Source organism: Pelophylax lessonae (assembly GCF_965119305.1).
Source record: "Pelophylax lessonae genome assembly, chromosome: 1".
Taxonomy (NCBI): domain Eukaryota; kingdom Metazoa; phylum Chordata; class Amphibia; order Anura; family Ranidae; genus Pelophylax; species Pelophylax lessonae.
Genome location: NC_138768.1, coordinates 881,146,297 through 881,159,154, shown reverse-complemented (window position 1 = coordinate 881,159,154; position 12,858 = coordinate 881,146,297). Strand labels below are relative to the sequence as shown.

The window sequence follows — 12,858 nt, the reverse complement described above, 5'->3', positions numbered from 1 at the left end:
CCTATTCTTCCCCGATCGTCGGGGATCGAGTGTGTAAACAAAGCGGGCGGATCTCCTATGTGACAGGCAGGGACAGATCACAGGATTCAGCATAGTTAAACCTGTGATCTGCCCCTGTGTCACACAATCCCCTCCCCCCACACACGTCAGTAGAGCACCAGGCATACATTTAACCCCTTGATCACCAAAAAAGTTAACCCCTTCCCTGCCAGTGTCATTAGTACCGTAACAGTGCATATTTATAGCACTGATTACTGTAGTAATGTCACTGGTAGTAAAAAGGCAAGGGTGACCAGCGCTATGGAAGTGTGTGAATAACGTGTGTTAAACAGGTGTAAGCTGCCAGCAACAAAACCCAGTGGGGTTAAATTAAGTGAAAAGTGCAAAGGAGTTGCCCCGGCGCTACCTCTAAGTGACAAATTGTCACCTTAACCACTTTACCACTGCATTTTGCGGTCTTACGTCCGGGCCACTTTTTGCGATTCGGCGCTGTGCGACTTTAACTGACAATTGCGCGGTCATGCGACGCCGTACCCAAACGAAATTTACTTTTTGCGCTATAAACAAAAAAAGAGCGTTTATTTTGAAAAAATAACAATATTTTTCACATTTTTTTATATGCAATTCCCCCCAAAAAAGATGTAAAAACCAATTTTTTTAAAAAATTTTTGGCCAATTTGTTTTCTGCTACCCATGTTTGGTAAAAAAAAAAAATCGCAATAAGCGTATTTTGATTGGTTTGCGCAAAAGTTATTGCGTTTACTAACAAAGGGAAAGATTTCTGTCATTTTTGGTGTTTTTTTTTTTTCTTAACGAGTAATGGCGGCGATCTGTGATTTTTTTTGCGGGACTGCGACATTTCGGCGGACAGATCGGACCCTTGACTGACATTTTTGACACTTTTGGGGTTACCAGTGACATTACTACAGTAATCAGTGCTATACATATGCACTGTTACTGTAAAAATGACACTGGCAGGGAAGGGGTTAACTTTATTGGCGAGGGAGGGGTTAATGTATGCCTGGTGCTTACTGACGTGTGGGGGGGAGGTGACTGTGTGACACAGGGACAGATCGGATGTTCAGCTATGCTGAACACTCCGATCTGTCACTGTCTGTCACTTAGGAGATCCGCCCACTTTGTTTACACACAGCGGGCGGATCTCCAAACTCGATTCCCCGACGATCGGGGCAGAGCAGAGGCGATCGCCGCTGCTCCTCCTCTGGCCCGACTCCCGCTGTGAATGAAAACAGCGGGAGCGCGCCTCCGGCGGCGCGCGAGCGCCGCCTACAGGGGGAGGAGTCTGGTGACGTAGGTCTACGTTGTCAGGCGGGATCGTGCCACTTTGCCGCAGTAGTACTCCGGTACTCAGCAGTAAAGTGGTTAAACTATATGTGCCATGAAGTGAATAATTACAAAGACAGTTGGTAAATTAAAATAGTGCATATATAAAATAAATAAATAATATTCCACTTGTGAGCAGAAACTTACTTGTGCTGGGTTATAAAAACCAGTGTGAGAAGGTGCTCATGTGCAAATGCCAAATAAATAAATAAATAAGCACTAGTGAGAAATAGTGATGAAATTTTATTCCAAATATAAATAAATACAGTGCAGAAAAAATTTATTCGGTGCAGAAAAATTAATAGTGCCACTGGAAATTAGTGAACCAGTGTAAAATTATTATTATTTAAGGGAATTCTTGAAAAGTGCAAACAAGACAAGTGAAAAAAGAAATTCCCACTGTGTAGAAAAAAAAATGTTGCATTCACTAGTGTGGCCACTAGAGGTCGCAACCGATATACAACCTGTTTTGGTAGTTTTCACTTGAATAAGGTAGGCACAATTGTAGAGGTTCCTTCTCTTCGGCGAGCAGGCACACGCCAATCGATATCATAGAATGCAAGAGAAAGGGAACCCCATTTGTGCAGTAAATAAATGCTAATAGAGTAGCGAGCATAGATACACTCACGGTGTAGGCTGTTGGTGATCAGTTCGGTCTCCCGGGAAGCTTCCGCGTTCCACGGTCAGATGCTTGAGAACCGGAAGTGACGTATGACGCAATGGACCCGCCCTACGCGTTTCGTCAGAGGACGTCTGCTGCAGCGGCTAGTGAATGCAACATTTTTTTTTTCTACACAGTGGGAATTTCTTTTTTCACTTGTCTTGCTTGCACTTTTCAAGAATTCCCTTAAATAATAATAATTTTACACTGGTTCACTAATTTCCAGTGACAATATAAATTTTTTCTGCACTGTATTTATTTATTTCTCACTAGCAGTGTTAATTTTGGCAGCAGATTTCAATTTAGTTTTAGTCTTAGTCTTAGGACTAAAATGGCATTTTAGTTTTAGTCCCATTTTAGTCTTCTGAAAGTGTTTTAGTTTTAGTCGTATTTAGTCGACTAAAACTCCAGTATATTTTAGTCGACTAAAACGTCCTACACTTTAGTCGACTAAAACTCATTTTAGTCATCTATAATGGAATGGGTGTAGTTCAATTGTGATTTGTAATGCATTATTTAAGCATTTCTCTACAATTTCCAAACTCATTATATACTACTGCTGGTCCTGGAGTGAAAAATCTAATATGTTATTATTTATGGTATTAAGCTTTGAGCATGCACCAGTGTTAATTTTGGCAGCAAATTTCGATTTAGTTTTAGTTATAGTCTTTTGACTAAAATGCCATTTTAGTCGTATTTTAGTCTTAAGACTAAAATGCCATTTTAGTTTTAGTCGTATTTTAGTTATCTGAATTGTGTTAGTCGACGAAAACGTTTTAGTCGGTTTTAGTCGACGAAATTAACACTGCTCACTAGTGCTTATTTATTTATTTATTTATTTATTTGGCATTTGCACATGAGCACCTTCTCACACTGGTTTTTATACCCAGCACAAGTAAGTTTCTGCTCACAAGTGGAATATTATTTATTTATTTTATATGTGCACTATTTTAATGTCACTGGTACCCCCAAAAGTGTCAAAAATATCAGTCAAGGGTCCGATCTGTCCGCCGCAATGTCGCAGTCCCACAAAAAAAAATCGCAGATCGCCGCCATTACTAGTTAAAAAAAAAAAACAATAAAAATGACAAAAATCTTTCCCTTGGTTAGTAGTTGCGATAACTTTTTTTTTTTTTACCAAACATATGTAGCAGAAAACAAATTGTCCGAAAATGTTAAAAAATTTTGATTTTTACATTTTTTTGGGGGGGAATTTCATATAAAAAATGTGAAAAATATTGTTATTTTTTCAAAATTGTCGCTCTCTTTTGTATATAGCGCAAAAAGTAAAAATCGCACAGGTGACCAAATACCACCAAAAGAAAGCTCTGTTTGTGGGGTAAAAAAGGACATTAATTTGGGTACAGCGTCGCACGACCGCGCAATTGTCCGCTAAAGTAACGCAGTGCCGAATCCCAAAATATGGCCTGGTCAGGAAGGGGGTAAAATCTTCCGGTCTTAAAGCTGTTAAAAATACGCTCATTGAGAATTTTTTTTGTCAAAGACATGTAGCTAAATACATTTCGGCCTAAATATATGACCAAAATTGAATATATTGGATATTTTTTAACTGTCAAACTAGAAAAATATTGTTATTTTTTCAAAATTGTCGCATTTTTTTATTAATATCGCAAAAAATGAAAAGCGCAGAGGTGATCAAATACCACCAAAAGAAAGCTCTGTTTGTGGGAAAAAAGGACGTACATTTAGTTCGGGTACAGCGTTGCATGACTGCACAATTGTCAGTCAAAGTTGCGCAGTGGCAAGTTGCAAAAAGTGGCCTGGACGTAAAGCAGGAAAATCCTCCGGTCCTAAAGCGGTTAATAAAAACTATAATACATTAGGTTGGATGTGCGCCTGGTTCTGTTTATCTTTTGCACAGTGTTCTCTTCCGCCACCCAGTGGAGTTGACTGGAGCAGCAGCCACCTAGCTTTAAGTGCCGGTTAACACTATAGCGTGTGCGGCGATCGCATGTAATATCGGAGTGCACTGCTCCTTCATTACATGCGATCGGCTGTGCAGTGCGAGTTTAGCCATACACTTTGTATGGCTGAAATTCGCACTGCACCCGCACAAAAGTCGCACATGACCCTTTTTTTCAGCCGCATCAGGATCGGATCGCACAGTGGTGCACACTTGTGCGATCCATCCTGTGCGAACTGTCAGATCACACTGCGATATGCGATCAAACTGGGGGTGTCGTTAACAATTAATTGACACCCCCAGCGTATCGCATATGGCAGTGTGAACTGCCAAGGGTGCGTTTGCGATGCGGGAACAGGCTGTGAATTCGCAGCCTTCCCGCATCGCACAAGTGTGACCCGGCACTAATAGACTATGTCCTGGAAGGAAGACACACAAGCTACGTTTGGACTGGTATGATTAGCGCATGGATGGTGAATATCACCTTGAGTGTATATGTTGTGTTTAATTACTGTAGCAACGTCACTGGTTCCCCCAAAAGTGTCAGTCAGGGGTCCAATCTGTCCGCCGCAATGTCGCAGTCCCGCTAAAAATCACAGATTGACGCCATGCGCTTACGCGCGCACGCATTTGGCGCCAAACGGCCTATTTAACCACTTGCTGTCTGCTCACGTTGAGCCTACTGCGGCACAGTGGTTGGTTATCGTCTGGCGACGTAGACCTACATCGCCAGACACTCCCCTTTCTCGGTGGCGCGCGCGCCGCCGGAGGCTCGCTCCCGCTGTATTCAGTCACAGCGGAAGTCGGGGAAGGGGAGGAGCGACGGTGATCGCCACTGCTCTTCCCCGATCATCGGGGATCTAGTGTGGAGATCCGCCTGCTTGTATAAACAAAGCGGGCGGATCTCCTAAGTGACAGGCAGGGACAGATTGCAGGGTTCAGCATAGTTGAACCTGCGATCTGTCCTTGTGTCACTCAGTCCCCTCCCCCCACACATGTCAGTAAGCACCAGGCATACATTAACCCCTCCCTCTCCAATAAAAATTAACCCCTTCCCTGCCAGTGTCATTTTTACAGTAACAGTGCATATGTATAGCACTGATTACTGTAGTAATGTCACTGGTAACCCCAAAAGTGTCACAAATGTCAGTCAAGGGTCCGATCTGTCCGCTGCAATGTCGCAGTACCACAAAAAAAATCGCAGATCGCCGCCATTACTCGTTAAATAAAAAAACAACAAAAATGACAGAAATCTTTCCCTTTGTTAGTAAACGCAATAACTTTTGCGCAAACCAATCAAAATACGCTTATTGTGAATTTTTTACCAAACATATGTAGCATAAAACAAATTGGCCAAAAATTTTAAAAAAATTAGATTTTTACATTTTTTTGGGAGGAATTTCATATAAAAAAATGTTAAAAATATTGTTATTTTTTCAAAATAAACGCTCTTTTTTTGTTTATAGCGCAAAAAGTAAAAATCGCACAGGTGATCAAATACCACCAAAAGAAAGCTCTGTTTGTGGGAAAAAAAAGGACGTAAATTTCGTTTGGGTACGGCGTCGCACGACCGCGCAATTGTCAGTTAAATTCGAACAGTGCCGAATCGCAAAAAGTGGCCCAGACGTAAGACAGCAAAATCCTCCGGTGGTAAAGTGGTTAAATTGAGCAGTAACAGGAGCACATTGCTGAGTGGTCTTTCAGCTTGTTCCTGTTTACCTGCGCCCAGACCTGCTTCTGGATTACCCGTACTGACCCGGCTTGCCCTTGACTCTCCTTTGGATTCATGCCTGCCTACCTGTGACCCCGGCCTGTGATTGACCCTGCTCCTGTCTTTATGCCTTTGTACCTCGCTGCCAGACTGTGTACCGACTTCGGCTTGTATCCTGACTCCGCTTCCGTCTCACGTTCCTGTACCTGCGCTGCCTGGCTGTTGACGACTGCCTGGCTTGTGTTCCGGCTTCGTTCCTGCCTTCTCATCCAGCATCACCGAGTTCCAGTTCCAGGTGCTCATCCGGTGACCCACAGCCATCAGTCTCCTGTCAAGGCACCACCTGCTATACCGGCCCTCGTGCCACTCTGTGTCCTACACCGCCTGTCATCTCTACCAGGGGTGTTAGACAGGAGGTGCAAGAGAAGCCCCCTCTACAGCTCGATCTCCACCAGGTACGTAATACTACCATTCAGACCGGATTGGTGGAGTGCTGCAGAGATGGTTGTTCTTCTGGAAGGTTCTCCTCTCTCCACAGAGAAACACTGGAACTCTGTCAGAGTGACCATTGGGTTCTTGGTCACCTCCCTATCTAAGGCCCTTGTCCCCCGATCGATCAGTTTGGCCGGACGGCCCGCTCTAGGAAGAGTCCTGGTGGTTCCAAACTTCTTCCATTTACAGATGATGGAGGCCACTGTGCTCATTGGGACCTTCAATGCTGCAGAAATGTTTCTGTACCCCTCCCCCGATCTGTGCCTCCATACAACCCTGTCTTGGAGGTCTACAGACAATTCCTTGGACTTCATGGCTTGGTTTGTGCTCTGACATGCACTGTTAACAATAGGACCTTATATAGACAGGTATGTGCCTTTCCAAATCATGTCCAATCAACTGAATTTACCACAGGTGGACTCCAATCAAGTTGTAGAAACATCTCAAGGATGATGAGTGGAAACAGGATTCACCTGAGCTCAATTCTGAGTGTCATGGCAAAGGGTGTGAATACTTATGTACATGGGATTATTTAGTTTTTTTATTTTTTTATTTTTAATAAATTTGCAAATATTTCAAACAGACTTCTTTCACGTTGTCATTATGGGGGATTGTTTGTAGAATTTTGAGGAAAATAATAAATTGAATCCATTTTGGAATAAGGCTGTCACACACAAAAGTGAACGGCTGTGAATACTTTCTGGATGCGCTGTATATTCAATGAATAATCTTGCACCTGCCTTGAATTGTATTAGGTGTCTATGTTGTATTTCTTTGCACAAAATGAACCTGTAAGTTGTACTTCGATTATTTCTCGTTTGATGGATGTTACAGTGCATTGCGAAAGTATTAGGCCCCCTTGAACTTTTCGACTTTTTGCCACATTTCAGGCTTCAAACATAAAGATATAAAACTGTAATTTTTTGTGAAGAATCAACAACAAGTGGGACACAATCATGAAGTGGAACGAAATTTATTGGATATTTCAAACTTTGTTAACAAATAAAAAACTGAAAAATTGGGCGTGCAAATTTATTCAGCCCCTTTACTTTCAGTGCAGCAAACTCTCTCCAGAAGTTCAGTGAGGATCTCTGAATGATCCAATGTTGACCTAAATGACTAATGATGATAAATAGAATCCACCTGTGTGTAATCAAGTCTCCGTATAAATGCACCTGCACTGTGATAGTCTCAGAGGTCCGTTTAAAGCGCAGAGAGCATCATGAAGAACAAGGAACACACCAGGCAGGTCCGAGATACTGTTGTGGAGAAGTTTAAAGCCGGATTTGGATACAAAAAGATTTCCCAAGCTTTAAACATCCCAAGGAGCACTGTGCAAGCGATAATATTGAAATGGAAGGAGTATCAGACCACTGCAAATCTACGAAGACCTGGCCGTCCCTCTAAACTTTCAGCTCATACAAGGAGAAGACTGATCAGAGATGCAGCCAAGAGGCCCATGATCACTCTGGATGAACTGCAGAGATCTACAGCTGAGGTGGGAGACTCTGTCCATAGGACAACAATCAGTCGTATACGGCACAAATCTGGCCTTTATGGAAGAGTGGCAAGAAGAAAGCCATTTCTTAAAGATATCCATAAAAAGTATCGTTTAAAGTTTGCCACAAGCCACCTGGGAGACACCAAACATGTGGAAGAAGGGGCTCTGGTCAGATGAAACCAAAATCAAACTTTTTGGCAACAATGCAAAACGTTACGTTTGGCGTAAAAGCAACACAGCTCATCACCCTGAACACACCATCCCCACTGTCAAACATGGTGGTGGCAGCATCATGTTTTGGGCCTGCTTTTCTTCAGCAGGGACAGGGAAGATGGTTAAAATTGATGGGAAGATGGATTGAGCCAAATACAGGACCATTCTGGAAGAAAACCTGATGGAGTCTGCAAAAGACCTGAGACTGGGACGGAGATTTGTCTTCCAACCAGACAATGATCCAAAACATAAAGCAAAATCTACAATGCAATGGTTCACAAATAAACATATCCAGGTGTTAGAATGGCCAAGTCAAAGTCCAGACCTGAATCCAATCGAGAATCTGTGGAAAGAACTGAAAACTGCTGTTCACAAACGCTCTCCATCTAACCTCACTGAGCTCGAGCTGTTTTGCAAGGAGGAATGGGCAAAAATTTCAGTCTCTCGATGTGCAAAACTGATAGAGACATACCCCAAGCGACTTACAGCTGTAATCGCAGCAAAAGGTGGCGCTACAAAGTATTAACTTAAGGGGGCTGAATAATTTTGCACGGCCAATTTTTCAGTTTTTTATTTGTTAAAAAAGTTTGAAATATCCAATAAATTTCGTTCCACTTCATGATTGTGTCCCACTTGTTGTTGATTCTTCACAAAAAAATTACAGTTTTATATCTTTATGTTTGAAGCCTGAAATGTGGCCAAAGGTTGCAAAGTTCAAGGGGGCCGAATACTTTCGCAATGCACTGTATACCTTTATTCCTTTGTTTTTGCCTGTTGTTTGTACAATCTCAATAAAAGCATAATTACAAAAAAAAAGAGGAGTAAACAGGGAAAAAGTGTTGAACACGCAAACTGAAATGTATTTATTGCTTGGTACAAAATCCTTTGTTGGTAATGACGGCTTCAAGACGCCTCCTGTATGGAGAACCTAGTCACATGCGTTGCTCAGGTGTCATTTTGGCCCATTCTTCCACACAAACAGACTTCAAATCTTGAAGGTTCCGTGGGCCGCTTCTATCAACTCCGATCTTTAGTTCTTTCCATAGATTTTCTATTGTAATCGAGTCATGTGATTGGCTGGGCCATTCTAGTGTAGCACCTTCCTAGGTAGGTGCTAGGTAAACACATAGGGGGCCCTGTCTGCTTATCAGGGGGGGGGGGGGCTGAATTATCAGCTAGTCTGTCACATGTTTCCAGGTGTGCCTGTTGAGTCTGAGGAGTCTCCCCACTGTATCCAATGAGGGATCATGTTGGACAGTGGAGGAAACCTGGCCATTAGCACATAAGGGTTTATGACTGTCTCAGTGGGTGGAGTTTGCCGCAATGCACCCTGGGATTGGGAATAAATCCGGCGGGAACATGTGACAGAGCATCTTTTAGCGGATGCATCAGTCCCAGGAGGTGGTGATGGCTGTCTCTCCTCCTGTCAGAGAGAGAAGGTGGTCCAGGCAGTTGGCCTAGGGGACCGGAGGTTGAGCTGTGCTACAGAGAGGGATCCAGAGTGTTGCTGACCGAGTGGAGCTGGTGAGCAGAGACCTCCAGGAAAAACAGTATCGTATGGAGATCTGCCCAGGGGTCTGCCTAGGAGAGGGGACCACTCTAGAAGGTCAAAGGGATCCAGGAGCCAGCTGACCAGCAGTAGTGGCAGTGAAAGGGGGTGCCAAGTGTTAAAGCCCTGAAGATAGGGAGTGAAAGGGGGTTCCAGTGTGGGCCCTGAAGATAGGGAGTGAAAGGGGGTTCCAGTGTGGGCCCTGAAGATAGGGAGTGAAAGGGGGTTCCAGTGTGGGCCCTGAAGATAGGGAGTGAAAGGGGGTGCCAAGTGTTAAAGACCTGAAGATAGGGAGTGAAAGGGGGTTCCAGTGTGGGCCCTGAAGATAGGGAGTGAAGGGGGTTCCAGTGTGGGCCCTGAAGCGTTTAGCAGTACAGCAACAGTGTACAAGTAGCTACCTCAGGCAAGAGTACCTAAGGGAGCCAAGAAGGACTTCTTTAGTCAAAGGAAAAGTCACGTAGTTAATCCAGCGTTAACCGGCATCCAGCCAGCGTAAACCAGCGCCAAGCAGCATTTTTCAGAGTCCCCGCCATATTGTGCATAGTTCAGTTGTAGGAGTATCCCACTCATCCCTTCTCCCGTCCAAGTTCCTAAATAAACCTAAAAACTCAAAGATACTGGACTGTTTCTTGTCTCAGTGCTCACACTTGGAGAACATGCTTAAATGTGCTGTTGTTGCTAGCGGTGACCCAGGGGGACCCATATCCAGCAACGTGGCTGGGAATTGTGCTACACCACTAACTTTATTTTTTCTGTTTTTGAAACCAATGGAGAGTTTCCTTGGCTTTGTGTTTGGGATCATTGTCTTGCTGAAATGTCCACCCTCATTTCATCTTCATCATCTTGGGAGATGGTGGCAGTATTTTATCAAGAATGTCTTGGGACATTTTTCATGTCATCTTTCCTTCAATGATACTAATGGCTCGTTTCCACTGAGCTTTCTGGTACGGTTCGGTTCGGTACGGTAAGCTATTTATGCCGTTTCCATTACGAATGGTACCCTAATTCCGAACCGTACCGTACCACTTTTTTGGTACCCTTTCGTTGGGGTACCAAGCACATTAGTACCGTAACAACAGGGTGGAGCTACACTCTGCAGAACTTTGATTGGTTGACAGAGAATCGTCTATCACAGCTTTCCTGCTACACCACACCTATCATGAAAGGGTACTATTGGCAGTGGAAACGCAATGTGTACCGTTCCGAGCCGTACCGTACTGAACCAAACCGTACCGTACCACTCAGTGGAAACGAGGCAAAAGTTTGCCAGTACCGTATGCTGGAAAACAGCCTCGCCCACGCCATGATGTTCCCCCCTCCAAACTTCACTGTTGGTATGGGGGTGTTTTTTTGGGTGACATGCCATGTGACCTCCAAACATGGCGTGTAATATGACATCCAAAGAGTTCCATTTTGAGCTCATCTGAGCAGACTATATTCTCCCAGCATTTCATAGGCTTGTCTAAATATTGGCAACAAACTTTAAATGAGCTTCAACATGCTTTTTGTTCACGGAGGCTCGCCATTTCAACAAAAGGTGTGGTTATGAGTAAGCGATTATCTATATCGTGAAACGCGTCAACCTGACATGTCTCTCAATGCACTGTCTGTATGGATTCGATGAGGAATAAAGAACAGTTTTGATTTCATATTTCCGAGTGCGGTCCAATTTCTTTGTTTGCAATGCTTTTTGTTCAGCAATGGAGTCTTGCGTGGTGAGCATGCATACAGGCCAAGGAGTGCATTACTTATTGTTTTCTTTAAACAGTTGTACCTGATCATTTCAGATCTTTCTGAAGCTCTCCACAAGTGGCTCTTGACTCTTGGACAACTCTTCTGATAATTATTTTCACTCTTCTGTCAGAAGTCTTGCGAGGAGCACCTTATCTTGGCTGGTTTATGGTGAAATTATGTTCTTTCCACTTCCAGATTATGGCGCCAACAGTGCTCACTGGAACATTCAGAAGTTTAGAAATCCTTCTGTAACCAATGCCATCAGTATGTTTTGCAACAATAAGGTTGTAAGGGTCTTGAGAGAGCTCTTTGCTTTTACCCATCATGAGATGTTTCTTGTGTGACCCCTTGGTAATGAGACACCTTTCAATAGGCCATCAGTTGTGATTGAACCAGCTGATATTAATTTGCACTGACAAGGGGCAGGATTGCTTTCTAATTACTGATAGATTTCCGTTGGTCTCTTGGCTTTTCATGCCTTTTCGTACCTCCCTTTCTTCATGTGTTCAATACTTTTTTCCCAGTGTTATTCTATTTTATTACACATAACTTCATTTCTGAACTTATTTGTTTTGGTGTCTTGATATGTATGGATTGCATGGGTTGATATCGACATGTGGTGAACATTTCATGTCAATGGCACCTTTAGAAATATATTTGCATTAAAAAATGGTGACGTGTTCAATACATATTTTACCCGCTAAGAAAGAAAGGAGGTAAATGGCGCTGCCTGATCCAAAAAGGAGTGGAAACCAATGAGAGGTTCATTAAAAATAAATAAATGTGTCTCACCAATCAATATATAACTGAATAAAAAAAAATGCTCAAGTGCAACAAATAAATAGTGTAATAATGAGTAGTAATAGATGATAAAGTAATGCTAGCAGTGTTAAGACAACTGGATAAGTAAAAAAATCAGCTAAAAACATCAATAAAAGTGACATATGTGCAAAAATTAATAATGTAAGAATCCCAAAAATATGTCCATATAAAAATAGATGATAGTAATCAAAATCCCAAAATGTATTCAATCTGCAATGGTGATTCGGGATTGTGAAAACACGCGTGCTTCCCCTCTCTCCCAGGACCAGATCAAGCCCCACAGGAGTAACGAGCCGGAAGTGACGTGGTGATGTGAGCGCGAGTATCAACACGTCACTTCCAGGTCGTGGAACGCACGGAAGTATCATCTCTGAGAGAACTCGGCTCACTGTGTTTGTTCACTGTTCGTTTGTGAATATATTGTGATTATTTTAATAAATCCTTTTTAATAAACGAAATCACAATATGAGGACATTTTAAATACTGGAGGTAGAGGAAAGGCTCAGTATAGAGGAGATACTGGAGGGAGAGGGGAGGCTCAGTATAGAGGAGATACTGGATGTAGAGGGGAGGCTCAGTATAGAGGAGATACTGGATGTAGAGGAAAGGCTCAGTATAGAGGAGATACTGGAGGTAGAGGGGAGGCTCAGTATAGAGGAGATACTGGAGGTAGAGGAGAGGCTCTGTATAGAGGAGATACTGGAGGTAAGGACGAGGCTCAGTATAGAGGAGATACTGGAGAGAGAGGAGAGGCTCCGTATAGAGGAGATGCTGGAGGTAGAGGAGAGGCTCAGTATAGAGGAGATACTGGAGGTAAGGACGAGGCTCAGTATAGAGGAGATACTGGAGAGAGAGGAGAGGCTCCGTATAGAGGAGATGCTGGAGGTAGAGGAGAGGCTCAGTATAG

At 43.2% G+C, this 12,858-nt stretch overlaps 1 protein-coding gene across 1 annotated transcript in view; it reads right to left on the bottom strand.

The window, feature by feature from the left end:
• Positions 1-10,700, bottom strand: part of LOC309550627 (uncharacterized protein) — a gene marked incomplete at its 5' end in the record, with an annotated part of 206,975 nt that extends 196,275 nt beyond the window's left edge. Inside the window, one exon of the mRNA XM_082250965.1 lies at positions 10,669-10,700. Within this exon, the coding sequence (XP_082107091.1) occupies positions 10,669-10,700 (32 nt within the window). The remainder of the gene's footprint in view (positions 1-10,668) is intronic.
• Between the last annotated feature and the right edge of the window lie 2,158 nt (positions 10,701-12,858).